Source organism: Lepisma saccharinum, chromosome 1, assembly GCF_977018435.1.
Source record: "Lepisma saccharinum chromosome 1, izLepSacc3.1, whole genome shotgun sequence".
NCBI lineage: Eukaryota > Metazoa > Arthropoda > Insecta > Zygentoma > Lepismatidae > Lepisma > Lepisma saccharinum.
The window spans coordinates 200,322,676-200,341,869 of NC_139229.1; the positions used below are offsets into that span (position 1 = coordinate 200,322,676).

A 19,194-nucleotide genomic window follows, 5' to 3' on the forward strand; every position below is an offset into this window, starting at 1 on the left:
AACTAACAAGGAATGTGTGAAAACAACCAGCATGTGGTCTTGATATCTGGAAGAAATTAAATATTATTGATTGATTATTGCTTAATTTGGTATTTTAAGTCCACTTTATTCACAGTAAGGCTAATCGGGACTGGACCTACAGTTTAAAGTGGGATCCGAACCACTATGTGCCTCCACCGGGTATCGAACCAGGGACCCCTTGATTACAAGGCGATGACGCTACCACTGCGCCATCGGGGAGGCCCGGAAGAAATTAAATAATCCTACCTTCTAGAAATATGCAACTGAGTTGACAGACACCCAAAGCGGTGTGGTAACAGGAGTACAGGACACTACTTTTACTGTTAGTGATGTTGTTTAGCAGCATCTTTGGGTCTCCCCGATGGCGCAGTGGTAGCGTCGCCGCCTTGTAATCAAGGGGTCCCGGGTTCGATACCCGGTGGAGGCACAAGTGGTTCGGATCCCACTTTAAACTGTAGGTCCAGTCCCGATTAGCCTTACTGTGCATAAAGTGGACTTAAAACACCAATTCAACAACAGCACCGTCTTTGGTATCTTGCTACACAATTTGTTGTCAAGTTACACCATTTTGGGTGGCAACTCAGTTGGATATTTTTAGAGTAAGAATTTCATTTTCTTTTTGCACGTTTCGTAATCTTACGTAATTCTTAAACTTCATGAAGGAAATAATTTATTTCTACAATGTTGTTGTTATTGTTGTTGTTGTTGTTGTTAAGGCATATGTTTAATGTATTGGGGCCTATTTATGGACGTTTCAGGCCATAAATGCATATTTCCGGGGGTTTTAGGTCTTAAAAATTCCAACACCACTTATAATTAATAATTTTCACCACTACATTTAGTTGTTTCGTTATTTCCTGACTGTTAGCTAAACTTATTGGCAATACTGTAGTAATGTTCATTTCAATTTCTAATATTAAAAAAAATCCGATTAGCTTGTTCTCGCTTCTTAAATGCTTGGAGAACAGACCACAAGTATGAGATCCTCTTTCAATATCTTCATTATTCTTTTCATTATTTGGTACGAACGGAAGGCTTCGAGTTCTCTGAAACGAATCAAGAAATCACTTTCTGGAAAGCCTGAAAAGAGGACTTTCAAAAACACTCTGGTCTGAGAAAAACACGTAGACGTCCAGGTGCGTCTTTGTCGAAACATATGTTCCATGATTTTCCCGCGCTTTTTTTTATCCACCTTTTGGGCTCCGAAGAAGAGGGGGAGGCATTTCTTAAGTTACCCTTGGATAACCCCCCAACCCCCTTTAAGCAGAAGGTGCAGGGTATTGTTGCACCTGCATGGGCTGTGAACAGCTGACCAACTACCTACCTACAAGCCATTCATTCAAAAACCAGCTCGCCAGCTGGGAAGTGAAGTGCAAGACGTTGCCAAACTTCTTGCGGAAACCTGAAACTCTTTGCAGAATCCTTTACTACAATGTACTCATTTCCTGGTGTAGTACACGACATTTGCCGATAGTATGCTGATGTTTCGCCCACGCTCTGCCAGCATGCTCGGGCAACACTTTGCCGATTCTTCGTAAAGAGGAAACAACAGCGCATAGTTCATACCTGGTGTGAGGTTCCTCCAACAGATACCTTTCATGCCAGCTGTGGGCTTTCCGTGATTCTTTCCTGGAATACACGCGTTCCATTTCTCCTCTATTGTCTAGACTCCCAAGGCTGGTGAACGCCCACAATGGTTCCACCTAGGTGGCACTTCTACCTAAGAAATTGCCGCCGAAATGATGCCTCGTACATTGTTAACACTGCACTAATGACATTTTGATTGTGTTGCACAATTTGTCGCTGTGCAGGTAAGGGTGTGGGGTGTTCTTATCAAAAGACCCCATTTCGCGCATTAAAATAAGCGAATCGAAGAAATGTTCCTCATAAGGTGGGAATTTATTGAATATATTGTCGAAACGAATCTACAAACTTTCGGTCAACTATTGACAAAGGCGCTCAGGACATATTTCGTAACCGCACGCACCTCAAATCGACTACACCACCACCAGTGGTGGTTCCCGGCAAAGGCGTAATTTGGCGTGAGCACTTGCTCCCCAATTGCATTGATTGATTACATTGGTGTTTTAAGTCCACTTTATTCACAGTAAGGCTAATCGGGACTGGACCTACAGTTTAAAGTGGGATCCGAACCACTATGTGCCTCCACCGTGTATCGAACCCGGGACCCTTGATTACAAGGCGAGGACACTACCACTGCGCCATCAGGGAGGCCCTACATGCTCCCCCAAATTTTCGTTTATTAAAATTTAGAAGTCAAGGGTATCTTTGTTAACATCCTGGGAGCTGAGGACCAATACAATTAAATTTGTATTTTTTTCAAGATTTCTCAAGTATAACAAATATTTACCAAAATAGACCTGAACGCTAATTTTTGTGGGATCGAAATACTTCTCGATTCTGTTATCCCAAAGTTACACCAGAAGTGCGATTCGGTTATGCCCGTAGTTCTCGGGTTCGAATCGCGGCCTGCACATGGGTAGGGTTATCTGACGCACTCTTTTACCCGGACATGTCCTCTTTTTCGGTCCTAAAAATGGTCCGGGCGGGTTGTTAGAAATATGGGGAAATGTCCTCTTTTTTGAGGATAGACAACCGCTTCAACTTCAAGATTCGTAACAAAATTTTTGTACTTGTAAAAAATTGTTAATATTGTTTCAGTGATAAATTTCAAAGTAAGGAAATACAACTCTCAGTTGCAAGCGCAAGGGCAAGAAACTTCTCTTCCAACAAAGAATGAAGATAGTTTATGCAGTTTATTATTATGTAATATTCTAAATTCCCGTGTTTATTCATCTCTGTTAGGTCCAAATATTCTTTATTTTCAAAAACTCTCAATTTGTGTTCTTCTTTTAAAGTTAGAGACCAAGTTTCACAACCGTATAATACTACCGGCATAGTAAATAATTATTAGAATATTCAGACATTTGCCTGTAATGAGGCCTATAGTTAGTTATACTGAAACGGTGTAAACTTATTTTACTGGGGTGTGTGATCTACAAGCTCACCAAAACACTAGTAAACACAAAATTTGTATTCGAAGTGCTGCATTTCAAAATGTCCTCTTCTTTAGATTATGAAATCTAAAAATTTCCTATTTTTTAAAGTTTGTCATCTGGTAAACCTAAACATGGGCGTTCCTTGTGAGTGTCCCTTCATCAATTTCAACCAATCATCACTTATCCTCATTAGATTAGCCAAGTGGCAGAAAAGCGACGCTGTATAAAGGAGCAAACCGAAAATTGACATTCACTTCTCATTGTGATCACTGACTTCTGAAATGCAGCCCCGAGTTTGTTTGTTTTTTCTTATGAAAAATTGACACGAGGCTCATGTTGCATCCTAGTTCCCTCAAGTTATTCAACATCCGCCTTACCGATCCTTACAATCCGGGTTATTTTTATTTGACAGAAACTTTCTAACATTATCTCCGAATGATCCATGCAGATTCTCAAATTCATTTTACTCTTGGAAGCATCTTCCTGATATCAGAGCCCTATGAAATATCATCATTCAATTTTGCGTTTATAAGAACTAGGAAAACCTCACAAATGTGCCTGAAGCACTTAACTTCCCTAGCTAAGCCCTCGGCAAAGAGTACTCCTAAATTTCTATGGGAGAGGTCAGAAGAACATCAGACGGTTTTTCATAATGTTCCATTAGTCAAAAATTTCCATTGTTGTGGGACGGTTCTTGCGAGTTCAGTACTGGAACTTTACTCTGCTATGTTATCAACAACAAATATCACATTAGAATGGCCACACATTTGCTACTTGTTACCTTAATCTTATGACAGTGTGGAACTGTTGTTGAGCTTGTCAAAATCACAAAATGACCAACAGGAACAGAGACATACATATTGTTAACACCTGGTTACTGGGGACCCGACGAAAATTTGTTTTGCTTTGTATTAAGAAGTGGTTGGCAGCAATGACGTGACTGGTGCAGTAGTCTCCTAGCCCTTTCTTCTCTTCGAGCTAGTTGAGTGGTTACGAATGTAAGGGTACTAAATGTGCCAAAAGCAACTAACGTTGGGTCCCCAGGTGCGCCGTTAGTGTTACTTTTTGTGCTAACGTGATATTTACATTGACCAAGCTAAATCGACGATTGCGAACGAAAAGGACATTCTTGCATTTTGAATGATCCCCTAACAGATATTAACGAATATCAGTGGTACTGATAGTGACTAAGAGGTTAGTGAACATGAATCAGATACAGGGGAAAGCGTAGAGGAAGATGGTAATGAAGATGAATCTGCCAATGTAGAAGATGTAGACGAAGCTGAATATGGCAGCCATACTGACAAATCTAATTTCTTTTATGGTAAAAGCTGGTATACATTGCCTAAATTATTTCGAAAAGTGAGGTACTATACCAGCGTTCTCGCCGTGAGGTTTTGGTCAAACTGTAGTTGTGTTATTTTCTTATTCCTATCTTTTATAATTAATATTTAATTACTGACACATTAGGGCATCTCACATATGAAGGTTGGAGAGAATGACGCAGATAGTTCTTCATGTACACTCATTTCTATATGTAGATATTTTGTCATGAAGTAAATACATTTATCAAAATATATCTATTTGTTTCAGTGTGAATATAATATTTTATCATATCAACATACTCTTGTTACAACTACCAATAAACACATTTCAAGATGGCATAAACAAATTTTGTATATTTTCAAATTTTCGGTACAGAAAAAAATATATAAAAAGCTGGGTCACAGGGACCCAGATATGTCTTAAGTGTAACTTTTTTTCGGTGTGTCAGTTAAGGGTTAAGGACGATTCGAAAAAGTATCAATAAAAAGTCTCCATTCAGTAGTGTCATAACTTGGCAGCTCCAGTCTAAGCATCACTTCATGTTGTTGCAGTATGCAAGGTTATTTTCTTGTGTAATAACGGCCTCCCCGATGGCGTAGTGGTAGCGCCCTGGGTTCGATACCCGGTGGAAGCACTTAGTGGTTCGGATCCCACTTTAAACTGTTGGTCCAGTACCAATTAGCCTTACTGTGCATAAAGTGGACTTAAAACGCTAATTCAATCAATCAATCAATTCTGTGTAATAAGATGCAAATTTTTGTTAATCTCCGTACCAACTATACAATCTTCTTGCATCTAGGGAATTTTTGTTTTAGGGGAAAAAGAGGTTGAGGGATTCAGCGATGAAAGTATAAATATCTATGAAGAGATTCATCCAAATGACAGGGTTTTTCAACAAATGTTAAATTTAAACTGGCAACTCAAAACATAAAATACTTCAGTAAAATTGCTAATAATTTCAACAAATGATGCCATAAATATACGCGTATTAAAATCAATATCATATGAACTGTATTGCATGTATTGTAATATAGAAAATCCTGTATTTATGCCATGAACTCTTCACTATTCATATTTTCGGCACTGCTTTCCAAAACATTGAACTCTTAAGGGTGGACCTAAGAAGTTTATGGGAGATATTTTACTGAAATATAAGTATATACTTATAATGTAAAATCGAAGTTGGAAAATAAATTAACACAAGAGAAACGCACATGACGAACGTGAGCAAAACTCAGCATCAGAAATACATTAAATGTCGCATTGGATTGGAATATATAAACACTAACTTGCATTTTTAAAGCAAAGGTCAGAGTAATCCAAACCTGTCTGCATCTCGCATTCTTCACAGTTTCAGGAGTTTCCATTGCAATTATTACTAATATGTCACTTCATGTACCATATTGCTTGTGCTATTTAATGTGATATGTAAGTAATCACAATGTGTCGAACTAATTGCACTGATTAATATTAAGAGTTTGGTATATGACTGCAGTACACGGCTTATTGCAGAATGAGTCAAATTCCTATCGAATTGCATGGTGGAATATTCAGTTTTACAGAGCATCCATTATTTCATGGAATGCCACTAATATCCATATTGCACCACTGTAACATTTAAGTCAGATGTAATGCTCATTTATTGGTCTCGATTCCTATGAACATGAGAACATTTTCGTTCAAGCCTCCCGCATCTACTCAGAACTCCACCAAGTGACAAAATCATCTCCTTGCAACCACAAGGTACTGCTGAATCGTTTTATTTTGTTTGGAAAACAACAAAAAACAAAATTCTGTTGGCCGAGAAAGCTGGAAACAGTATTAATAGTTTTCACCCCAACTCGACACAATATTTATATCAAATATTGAAAACTGGAGGACTCCAACCAATACAAAACAATGAACTAGATATTGTAACAACTACCAAATATTAATGACTTCCAATACTTAAGGTACAAAATTAAAAGAAAAATATTTTGCAACAAAAGAAGCTTTATTCTCTATTCTTTTTTCCAGTACTTTTTACCCTTTTTTCTATACAACAATTTACAATTTTTTAATTATGAAACATCATACAAAAAATAATAATTTTTTTGAGATCAATGAGTAATACATCACAGGCGTTAAGAAAAAAAGGTGCTTAAAAATTCTAGGCACACACACAAAAAAAAGGAGTACTGAAGCATGTTTTCGAGATCTTAACATCCCATGCTTGCTGAAAATCATTTTGTGAACTACGTACCTTAAATTCATTCTGTACTTTACTTCAATAACCGGAGTCAATACACTTTCATAATTTCAGAACACGTTACTTTTCTTCAGTCATTACTCAAAAAGTCACTGTATTGTCTCAATGTTGCTTTAAAATGCAATTTTACAATTTATAGGAAAGACACTGGAGAGAATTATGGCTGGCTTGTAAATTGACAAAGGTTACTCTGATGCTGACATTCAGTAATAGAACTTATTATTTAATGGTAACTCTAAAACCATGATAATAAACAGTATTTCTTAGGTATAGTAAAACACAAATCAACAATCTTAATGTTCAAGTTTATACAAATTTTGAAAACAGTCGAGCATCAATTTGAAATACGACAGTATTATCTCATCAGCAGTTATAAACCCAAAATAGATATTTTAATGTGCTGATATGGAAGGCATGAGTTGAACTTTGATGAACGAATCATTGCTATAAATAATTTTGTGATGTTCAAACGATCTTTAAATGGCATACTTCACAGTTACCTTTTGATAACAAAACATGATGACCATCTTGTAAAGTGCAATAAGACCCACAAGTGTGAAACATGATTATAATTTGAAAACACTGATATGATCTTATCTGTAACATACCTTCCATAAAATACAACAATGATTCCAATTGTCTTTGTCAAATTTAAGGATTATGAAATCAATTTTGAAAAATTTGTCTGCAGGAAGCATCTTTTGTAACCATAACTTGTTCGTATACAAGTGTAATGGTGTGTGGGTTTTATTAAACTAGTAAGCCCCATTACCCTCCAGTGATTTAGAAACCAATTAGAAAATGGTACCAGTGCCATCAGCATAAGCCTAACATACATTTCAAATTATACAGTCATTTTTTTTTCGACAAAAAACCAATCACAAACTCTAATCAAATATAAAACTCAGCTTGCAGCAAGCAACTGGTGCATAGTTGTCAATACATAAAACACGAAATTAATCAATTTGAGCGATTAAAGCAACGAGACTACACACTGGGAAAACATTTTATTTTCACTGGTTCAAAAAAAAACCTTTTTCAAATTGACTTTACAGGTTTGGTTCGGCCAAACAACAATACATCAAACAAACAACCATCTGTACAGCTGCCAATTAGTGTTAGAACCTTGGTCCTTCTAACTTCCAAATTCATTGTACAACCTGCTTCTGTACTCTTATATATTCTTTCTGTTAATAATAATAATAATATAATAATAATAATAATTAAAATAATATAATGGTCTGAGTAGTTTGTACTGAAAAAAATCTTTGGATTAAACTGAGTTCCCATGGATGAAAAAATGGACCATTAACAACAGAACAGTTATGGTAAGAATTAATATGTACAAGTAAATAGACCGCCAGCTCTACAAAAATAAACAGCAAACTCTCAACTTACAGGTTGTGCATTTTATTATTTTCATCTCGTGCATCCCCTGAATAAAGTTTGCTGTTATATTTTTTAGCATCATAAACAAGTCCCGTACAAAAAACTATCATGATATTGCATACCATATTATACTTATTAATAGAGTACATTTCTCTGCTTACACGTAAGATTTTTTTATCTCGTATATCATTTGCAATATTTTATTTATATATATATATGTATATATATTATTACTTTCCTCTATTACAGAAAAATAAATAAAAACCATACTACCAGTGAGTATAATAACCCTCATATCTTTCTGTACAATACAAAAAACTTTACTGTGTGTAACGCCATACTTATGACAAATCTATTAAAATACACAGACACCCTGAGAAGCTCTTATCCATATATATTTATGTAATATATACATACACACTCACAAAAATAGATGGCAATCTTATTCCAGACATGCATTTTAGCGTAAAAACTTTCAAGCAAAATTCAATTTTGGTTGTAGTAGCAAATTGAACATTGTGATGTAAATTGATTTTATTTTAAAGAAATTAACGACATATGTTTGCATTTACGTTTAATATTTTTGAGTCATGTTTAACAAATTTATATTATCCAAGCTGTGAAATTGTGATATACAAAGCAATAAATTTTAAATTCCTCTCTTTATATAATATAAACATATATACAAGTTTTGTAAGCATTTCTCATTTTGTTTTCCTTTGGGAGTGTTAATACGTGATGCAAACACTGACTCGTCACAAAAATGGCGGGCACACCAACAAAACCATAACCATGCTTTCAAAAAGCGTATCCACATATCCTAGCTTTGCAAACTGTAAATAAACCACGGAGATCAGAAAAAGCGAAACAAAAATAAATACATTAATATCTGATAACAACAAAAAAACACTTGTACATAAACCGTATGTACAACCAAAAAAAAAAAAAGTTTACAGTACAACTGCAACTGAAGGAGATCTGATATTGGTGAAATTGGTCCCCTTATCTTCAACTAACTTCTCTGCGTCCGAGATTGTTTCACAAGCGGAGGTTCAGAAGTTGTGGACTGTTTTGGTCCGGGCCGTTTCCTCGTCTTTAGAAAATCTGAAAAGAAGATGCACGGATATAAAAACATTTTTCTTCATCTCTATATCAATAAATACTAAGTAAAATACAACTAATGTAATAGGTTACTATAATTAGTATGGAAAAATATGCTACGAAAGGAACACACAAGCTGACCTGACAAGAGTTGTATATTTATTGTAGTTATGACTTACTGATCGTAAATTATTTTCTGAAAATCAATATTTACATAGCACTGTACTGAACTCATATTTAGAATGTCCAGATACATTATCAAAGATGGGTGATTCCATGTGACTACAGCCAACCAATACGAAGATATAAAAAAAAAACTGTAACAAAACTGATATATTGTGTGTGTGTGTGCGGGGGAAGGGGTTATATTATGACACTGTACATGGGCGCCCGAAAGAAGGGTGGGTCACTTGATTCACCTTTGGGATAAGGAAAAATTGCCTATTTCTCCTTCCTCCCTGCCTTTTATTTATAACTCTCTTGTCTATTTTGTTGCATCTTGTTTCTAGCTTTTGATCTTCTTTTCTAGCTTTAGTATATCTTCGTTCATGTTTACTTCCTCTTTTCTTAGTTACTCCTTTTTCTATTTTCCATTCCGTTCTTGTTTATTCTTATTATTTCCCTTCCTTCTCACTCTTTCTGCCTGCCTATCTTCTACATTGGTCTTTCTGTCTCACACTCACTTCTCTATTTCTCCTTCGCGCCTTTAATTCTGTTCGCCCCTCTCTCCCCTCCATATCCCCCATCTCCTACTTGTTTCTCTTCTACTTCCTATTCTCTTTTGCCTGTCTCTTTAATGCTCTTCCTTTCTATCATTCTCCAGTACTTTTTTTCACTCTTTTTTTGTCCCCCCTTAAAACACTTCCTTGCAACAGTTGCAACACAACTTTCCCCCAGAAAATTTTCTGCGGGTGACCAAACGCCATTCGTTTTATTTTGTATGTAGGGTGTGCGTGTACACCCCTTTCCCTCCAACACACATACGTCTGCGGCCAAACCCTACTCTACGTATTCAGTCCTTTGTCGAGAAACTGGAAAAAATGCTCAGTACTTTGCTCGAAGAGGACACGTTCGATCAAAGTCACTATCTTCCAAAAGTGCATGGCAGGTGGTGAAAGGACGGAAATTAATGGTAGCACTTGCAAGCGAAAATACTCAGCTGGGCCATTTTGCGTCGTATGTTTACTAGCATGCAGCTGTGTCAACACAGAATGTAGGTCAAGTATTATTCTAAGGTTCAACGTACTCTGTACACTCCCACAGAGCGTTTGGTGACTCAAGTAATGTCTATTCAGATAACAATGTTTTGTAACCTTATCGGAACCGTATGTCCAGTATGTGCAAATAAAGATTAAGATTCAGATACTACTGTTTTTAGGAGTGTGGTTGCATAAGCAGAAATTTGAAAAGTGGGAGGCGAAGGTATCGATAGCTTTTGTCGGTTAGATCACGCGTTTTTCAAAACTGTGCGTCGTGACGACACCACGAAAAATTCACCAGGTACCGCAAAAGACTTGAGTTTATTTTTAAGTCCACTTTGTCCACAGAAAGACTAACCGGCTCAAAGTGTGATCAGAACCACTATGTGCCTCCACCGGGTATCGAACCCGGGGCCCCTTGATTACAAGATCACATATGCCATTGGGCCATTTTGGGGGTGATGTGAACAGCACCACGCTCCGGTCGCCTTTACCTCGCCAGGTACTCATTGATTTGAGACTGAGTGAGCTCCGGAGTCGCTTTATGCGTGGAAAAATTCCTACGGGTGACCTTTCTTAAAGAATGGAATAAATCACACAAAAACGCAGTCTATCCCATCAAATCATATTACATAGTTCTGTAATTTTATTCTGATTTCGTGTGGTTTAAATTTGAAAAAACTTCGGCAATTTTCTTTAAGTGTGATGTTACATCCAGTATTTTTTGTGATGGTCTTAGATTCGTATCCTAAGTGAAGCATGCGACCTCTATACCCCCCTCCCACCAAATCATTATCATCCTCATGGCCGCTATTGATCTAAATACGCAGAAAAGTGGCGTGAAATAACCAAATAGAGAATATGCTGTTTTGACTTTTTAGTTTTAAATATACTTCAGGCTAATCGAGACTGTAGGCCTACGTAAAAGTTTAAAGAAGGATTCGAACCATGGATATCGAACTCGAGACCCCTTGATCACAAGGCGACGAAGTTACCACTGCGCCACTGGGGAGGCCCTATCTAATGGGCTAACCGAATTAAATGACATTTTGGGTCAGTGAAACAAAATTCACTACACAAAAGATAGAAAATGCCGATAAATTTCAGCTCGATTCATGCCAACAAGAGCAGCTTATATAGAATGGTTTCGATATGACCCCCTTATATAAAAAAAAGACTCAACAGATGGTGTTTTCATTGAAGGTCGCTCATATGCCAGCTGCGCACCTTCTGTGCTGACACTTGTTCCCATTTTCCTGATTTTATCGTGGCACGGAAACTGGTGCTAAGAAGTTCAGGATTTGTTTTAAAAAAAAACGAAGGAAACCCGCCACCAAGTTTCCGCAAAGAGGGACGGACATCTGTACTCATCTGTGTGAAGCACATGAAATAAACCTAGAGTTTAAAAATTCCAAACATCTCTGTCCAGAGACTGGGACGTACGTGGAAGTAGGGAAGTATTTGTACGAATTTCATACAGAGCTGAGGTTATTAATGCATATATTTAGCGCGATTCGACACTGTTGAAGTCAGTGGCGTACGCAGGAATATTGTAAGGGACTACCTTTCTTGCAGTCGCCGTAACCGAATTGCGCACACTTTAGATCCAGGATTGCGCACAAATCACACTGACCTGTTTTGCGCACAGATTTTGATCGAACGTTGCGACTTTGATAGCTTTAAAGTCTGTGCGCAAAACTGTTTTTACCTTTAGACAAGAAGAGAGAGAAATTAGAAATAAAATAGTAAATCTCTTAAGGATTAAATAAAAAATATAATTTGACCAGTAAATTTGGCAAGTCAAGATAGGTTAGGTTAGGCAAAACACAGCAAAAACACTAAGTCCACACACACACATACACACACACAACAGAAGTGAGAACGGCTTGACAACATTTTACACCTGACAACATCGCCTCATTTTTTGCGCGCAATCCTGGACATTGTGACAGCTTGTCAACGGCTTATCAGATACCACTGATAAAACCGGAAAAGTGTGCGCAATCCGGCTGCAGAGGGCATGCCTCTGAAGGCATTTCCTTCCACAGACACAGAAAATCAAGAAGTTGAAAGCTACGCGCCAAGCATAATTGTTTTTTGTTCTTTAACGACCCTTTTCCGCCTCTCTAGATTAATCGCGACGCCGAAAACGAATGGTGTATTGATGAAAGAGACATTGGTTCAAACACGAAAAAGACTACCCGAATACTTGAATCTAGGACCTCTGGTTTTGCAGCACGCTACGCTGCAAATAGAAGATAGATCATAGACAGAAGCATAGGTACGTCACAGTGCCTCTATAAATTACTTTTAAATCAGATATGGATAATTCTCAGGATTGTGCTGAACATTTGAATGGAAGGGGAAATGTTGAAATATGTAAAAATCTGTAATAAATCCACTGGGATTCTGAAAACTATACAAGACCCCAATGTTCCGCTTATTCCGGGAATGTAAGAATATATAATCGAGAAAACTTACTTGGATTTTTCTCAATTTTTGTATTTTTACGCCCTATGCAAACTGCAACCAAAAGGAGACTGGTTTTGACGACTAGACCGTGTTCTAATTGGAACTTGGTTTCTCTGTTAGATTCTTTGGAACGGCAGAGCGAGAGTTTGGTCATGTGAATATAATCTGTGAGTTTGGCAAGGGAAAGGTTTCTCTGTCTGTAATTTCCGAATATCGGTTGTTTTTGTTCTTTGCTCGATGAAAGAATAATGTATAATGTGGATTGCTGCATTCAGCATCCAAAGTAATGAGATTTGTACACAACCAATGTGATTAGCCGACAATGAAAATGGCCTCCCCGATGGCGCAGTGGTAGCGTCATCGCCTTGTAATCAAGGAGTCCCGGGTTCGACCCGGTGGAGGCACATAGTGGTTCGGATCCCACTTTAAACTGTAGGTCCAGTCCCGATTAGCCTTACTGTGCATACTTAAAACACCAAATCAAACCAAACCGACAATGAAAATACTTATTATTACCACTGTATTAAATGTATGACATATTTAGTTGAACAAAATATTTTTTATGAATAAATCCTGCGAATCTCGTGTATGATTATGAATATAGTACATACCAGAGTTCATTAAAAACCGAGTTGAGTACTGTTTGTTAAACATATTTTCTTTCCAGCCAATTTCTAGCCAATGCTTTTCTTTTAATTTTTAATAACTGCAATAGTTATTAAGTAGTTTTTAGCTTGTTTGCTCTTCGCAATGTCTTATCGGTTCAAAAGTATACCGCGAGTATCGTGTGAGGCGAAAATAGCACATGAGCCAGTACGGTACAACTAGTCCAAGTCCAACTGGAACACCTACCACATGATCTTGCCTCGTGTGATTCAGGCCTTACCTATGCTTGCAGTGGCAAGCGCCGCACATTTCACAGTGGTTCAAACCCAACTTTAAACTGTAGGTCCAGTTCCAATTAGCCTATCCGAGCATAAAGTGGACGTAAAACAATCCGGCATGTGCAAATAGACCAAAGATAACCGACCACGATTCCTCACCTGATCACAAGGGAACAAGAAACGGCGGCTACTGGCGAGGTCAAAATAGCAATTACACACAAGTGGTAGGATATAATCAAAAATCTCATGGACTTCGTGGAAGAGTCTCATCTCGACTTTCTGAGATGAGCGTTTACGTCATCTGACTTGGGGTCACAGGCGTGTGCTCGAGAAACACATTTTCTTCCGTGCGTCCAACCCTCCCGGTACATGAATATTCGACCATTCCTTTAAAAATGCCTCGAAGCAACAGGTGAAGTCCCCCCTTTTTTTACCTACGCTGCACGTTGCCTTATTCAGTCACGCCTACCGGCTTTCCAGTGTACCTTCCCCCCGCCCCAAAAACCCTTCTGCTGGCTACAATCTCCAAACGATACATCTTCCCATACTCTTGCCCCTACAACAACAACAACCACGCAGTAGATTGCCTTGAAGTCGACCGTTCAACCCGCTGCCTCCACCTCCCCTGGCCTTTTCTATTCTGCAGCTACGTGTACGCAACAATACGCATGCGCTAAACAATACGAATGCAAATTGGCCCCGCAGAGGGAGGGAGTGAGGGCCTTTTTTTTTTCCAAGTTTACGAAGAAATCTCCTTATTGATGCGATCTTTTCTCTGGATTAGAGGGGTACTCGTGCCAAGATATGTTCATCCACCGTAACGAAATTAAAGTAAACAAACCCACGTGACTCCCCGAAAAATAGTTCCTTTACTATGTGTTAATTCTGGTCTTGTTCTGCCCATGAATATATTGCTCTACAGCTTATAGCTAGACCTCGCATTTTAGGTTTTTAACCTATTTTTTTCCTTTACAGGTATGTAAGAAATCATAGTGTCTCGTTAAAAAACGCAACAACTGATGAAGTTTTATACTGCCTAAAAACCTATTTTGCTTGTTAGAACCTAGCTTAGGTTTATGCGCCTAAATCAAGCCTTTTTAAAAAGGTTTCTATATATTTCTAAAGGTTCACAGGATCTTTACGCCACACAGAGGCACTTGCTTTGTTTGGTCACGAAAAAAATTCAATGACGAACGTGTTTCAAACGTACTCTGTCGATTTCCCTTCCTCCAAGTCCATGGTGATTTTGCAAAGCTCGAAACAAAGCAAAATGTCTAGTGCCACTGTTACCTGCACAGTCCAAAGTGGTCTGATCTGTGTGGTCTTGCTAACTTTCGCGTCACTTCGGTGCTTTGTGGCATTCACGCCTTACAAACTAACATCTCAGCATTGAAGTGTGCACCACTGACTATGTTTTTGTTGAAAGATTATTTTCAGCATATAAGATAATCCTCAGAGGCAAAATTGCGGAGTTTGACTGTGGATAACATGAAAAAAAGATTGTTGCCTAACTATACAGAGAAGTGTGGATTTTAATAGCAAATTTCCAATGGTAAGTTCTGCCATCGCCGTAGGGTTAGGCAACACACATTAGTTATGCAACATAGTGCTTATTTCAGGATATAAGTGTCCCATTTTCATTGCCGGTGACTATACCTAATCAGGATTTTTCGGGAGTTTTTAACTATTTTAAGTCTCTTTGAACCTACTTCAGGATTTTTCCAGCCTTACTTATGATTTTTAGGACCTATTTTAAGATTTTTACAACCTATTTTAGGGTTTTTCGAACCTACTTTAGGATTTTTAGAGCCTATTTTAGGAACCTAAAAATCCGAGGTCTACTCATAACATATCCACAACAAGATAGCAACTACGTTGAGTGGTATGATTTCATCACATGCATATTCCTACGCGCAAGAATATTGCACAGTTACCATTGGAACAGCCACTAGGATTTTGCAGAAGCCACTTGTGTATGTTTACAGGAACTTCTTTCTTACAACGGGCAGAGAATAATTATTTCTCACAGTTTAGTTCAGCGGCGGTGCCAAGATTAATCATCTAGGGGTGCTTAGGGGGTGCGGAATGAAATTTAAGGGGCGTGATGTTGCAAGTAAAGGAAAATGAAACATATACGCATGCTTTAATCACTAAGTACTGATCAACTCTTATAAGGCATATATGCTAATATGCCAATGAAACAGAAGAATACTAACTACTTGCTTCATTTTAGCACAACAACGACATGTTTAGATATTTGGAAGGCACCGCTTGTTCAAGGGAGGCCGACGACATATATGAAGTACTGAAGGATTTTTTTTTCCAGGGAGACAAGAACAGCTGTCTCACTTCAATACCTAACAGTCGGTGCTCAATGTGATGGCATGACATAATATGACACTATAAGAGTTAGTGTTGTTTTCGGTTGAACATAGGTTCTGAAAATGGGGTGGTGAAGGGGGTGCGGAAGAAAATTAAGGTGCCCCTGGTATAGTTTCTCTGGCTTCAAAAATGTATCCAGACAGAATTTTGATAGATAAAGTATAACAACAATAGCTCTACTGACCCATCTCAAGTAGAAGATGAGCTGAAAATCTCACTAGCTCACCAACAAGGAACACAAAAACAAGAGTAAGTGTCTGGTGTCGCGTCAAGGCGCTACAGATTGTGATTATGTAAAATTGCGAGCAGTGGCGGCGAATGGGTTTCAAATCTGGGGAGGGTAGGCACGGACATTTTACTTTCCCTTAGTAGATAAGGTTTAGCATAGTGCGGGAGCAAAAGTAAAAAAAATTGGGGGTGGGAGGCAACTGTCGTCCTATGTCCCCTCTAATCGCCGCCACTGCTTGCGAGCACTTTACACAATCCAATACAATCTACTTTTATTGTCCATGGTTGTTGAGATCTTGCAGTTTGGTTTACAGCGTAGGTAGAAACACATTGTTCCTCAATACTTAATGCATTTTTAAAGAATTTAGACACACCTATGTGTGAAGCTAGACTTCGATTTAGATTAGTGTGACTAACTGCTAACACACGCGGGCAGTGACGTACAATAAATCAAACAGATTGCGACATCGTCACAGCTTTTTCTTTTTTAGGCCCACTTGACGCTCCGACTCATCGGAATTTAACAGTTCAAAGTGGAATCCGTACCACCGCACAATATGCCTCCACCGGGTAATGAAACTGGCACCCGTTGATTATACAGTGAGCCTGTTACCACTGCGTCACCGGGGAGCTCCGACGATAACATTGTTTATGCAAAATACCTAAAAAAAACCTTTAAGACTCCAGTATGCGTAACAAAGGGTCAAAAGCTAAACAAAATCACATTCTTGGTTGCATAACACTTGGGTTGGTGACACTGCATAATGATGTCAAAAAGCATTGTTTCGACAAAGTATAAGCCCTCCTCTGGTTCCTTCCCTCCAGGAGGCCAATGCTCTTCGTGAAAATAACCTTGACGACTTTCTTCTCTCTCTCTCCCTCTCCTCCATGACTTGTAGCGAAAAAGAGCTTCGCTTAATCATCACGAGATGGAGTTAAAGGAGTTATGGTTGAAGTCTTGGGGGCTCGCTTCCAGTGTTGCCAAGTTGACTTCGTAGTGTGTTGGTGACACGGTCATTACTGCCCTCTATTCTCGTGAACGTTTGAGAAAGACTTACAAAAGTGCTACTTAGCACACCGTGAAGGCTGAATACTATCCTCTCACTGACGCTAATTCGTCTTTAGAAGGAAAAGGGAGTCAAGCGGTAGGTAAAAACATTCGCCAAGTTTATGAAGATCATCTCGAATGCAGTATTGGCCGGTATTATGTAAGTTCTGTTAGTCTGTAACATTTTTTTTAAGTGCAGAGTGAGGTTCAGTAGATTTTGCAGAAGTTTGAAACAAGTGCGTCACCAACTGTAAGTAGTTGGGAGACCCAAATGTTTATATCATAACTATTAGAATGCGTGTTTCTCGTTAAGTATTTTTGATTGTTGAATAAAAGGGGGTAATAACAGCTACAGAAATCACATTTCTCTGGTGCCATTACTACCTTCAGTTTGTTACCGATAGATGTCACCCGCATTTTAATATGTAATTATTTTTTTGCTTGTTTTATAAAAGGTCCCAGGCTCCGATTTCTACGGTTGGTCGTTTAGAATCCATACAACCAACGTTATCGATTATAGTATGGGCAAACTGTCCATCATAATGCTTTTCTCCCTTTTTTAGCAATGCTACGTTAAAGAATAGAGAGAAAAGCGCCATTAACCTGAGAATAACCAGCCAGATTGCATCCCTTAAACGCAGGCGGGGAGGGGGAGTACATACATGTTCATGTTGTAAGCTTTAATGAGAAATGTCGTGAGAAAATTATTCATTTTAAAAGAGTTGAGTTTAAAGGCAGTCGGTGTTAATTTTTTCATACCACACATCCAATGATCGTTTCTACGAAGCCTTGGCCAATTGAAGAAGGATAAACATATCATAATCCCTTTCTACGGGCATCATCTTGTCCATTACGTTATAATAGAACTAAATATAGCACAGATAAGAGTTTCAACTGTGGCCATTTAAACAAAATTTAAATGTAACACCACGACTATGCTATTTTGAGTGATTGCATGATGCACATGGGGTAAAAACTTTCCTTGGTGTGTACTTGAACTGCACTTCATCACCAATAATAATAATAATGAGAGGGATGCATTGTAGTTTAGATCATCACTAACTACAAAGAGAACGAATATGATTCTGAACATAAGCAAGGCCGCCGCTTTAATATTGTCACGACAAAGTCTATAAATACAAGACATCTGTACGAATTCGTTCGTCTATAAGCTTGAAGTACTACATGACAGTACGTGATCACCTTTCTTCAACCATACCAATGCCAAGTCAAGCTTTCCCGAACTCTAACAAATCAAACCGCAACAACTGTGTAACGCCCCCCTACACGGCTATTATCGAACCATTTTTTAAAACTCATACTGGTTCCACTGTGCGCCAAGGTAGATAAAATCTACAAACTCAGAAGTTTGTTTTGAATACTTGGCAACGTCGCAGGAACATCTCGCTTGCTGAAGCCGATTTCTGGTTTGCCTCTCCCCCCACACACAGTGATCTCAACTCACTCACCATGTGTCTAAATGTGGGCGTTAACTTCCAAGCTACACTGGTTCCTTACCAAAACAAGGCTTTGAAATGCGGACAAGGATTCAAATATACACCAAGGTCTGTGTTCGAACGAAAAACTTTCGAAATGTGGAAAGTTATATACTGTACATACATCAAACTTTGCAAAAGAATGCATGCACAATGATGGTTGTGGAAATAAGGTTACATTTTCGCGTTACCTTTCCAAAGCTTATCTTTAGCCTTTAAAGTTAATTTACATTATAAAGAGAGGAACATATTATTACATAGAATGAATTATATTAAATTAAATTAGAATTAGAAATGACACGATGATACAAATGGATGAAAAAAATTGTTAGTAAAACAAGTAAGCACATAAAGAATACAAAGAAGGAAGCACTCAGGTG

The 19,194-nt window shown here is 38.2% G+C and overlaps 1 protein-coding gene across 1 annotated transcript in view; it reads right to left on the bottom strand.

Moving 5' to 3' along the window:
• Window positions 1-6,356: 6,356 nt before the first annotated feature.
• Window positions 6,357-19,194, bottom strand: part of LOC145978240 (uncharacterized) — a 50,114-nt gene continuing 37,276 nt past the window's right edge. The window contains exon 2 of the mRNA XM_083110731.1: window positions 6,357-9,108. Within this exon, the coding sequence (XP_082966857.1) occupies window positions 9,017-9,108 (92 nt within the window). The 3' untranslated portion in view covers window positions 6,357-9,016. The remainder of the gene's footprint in view (window positions 9,109-19,194) is intronic.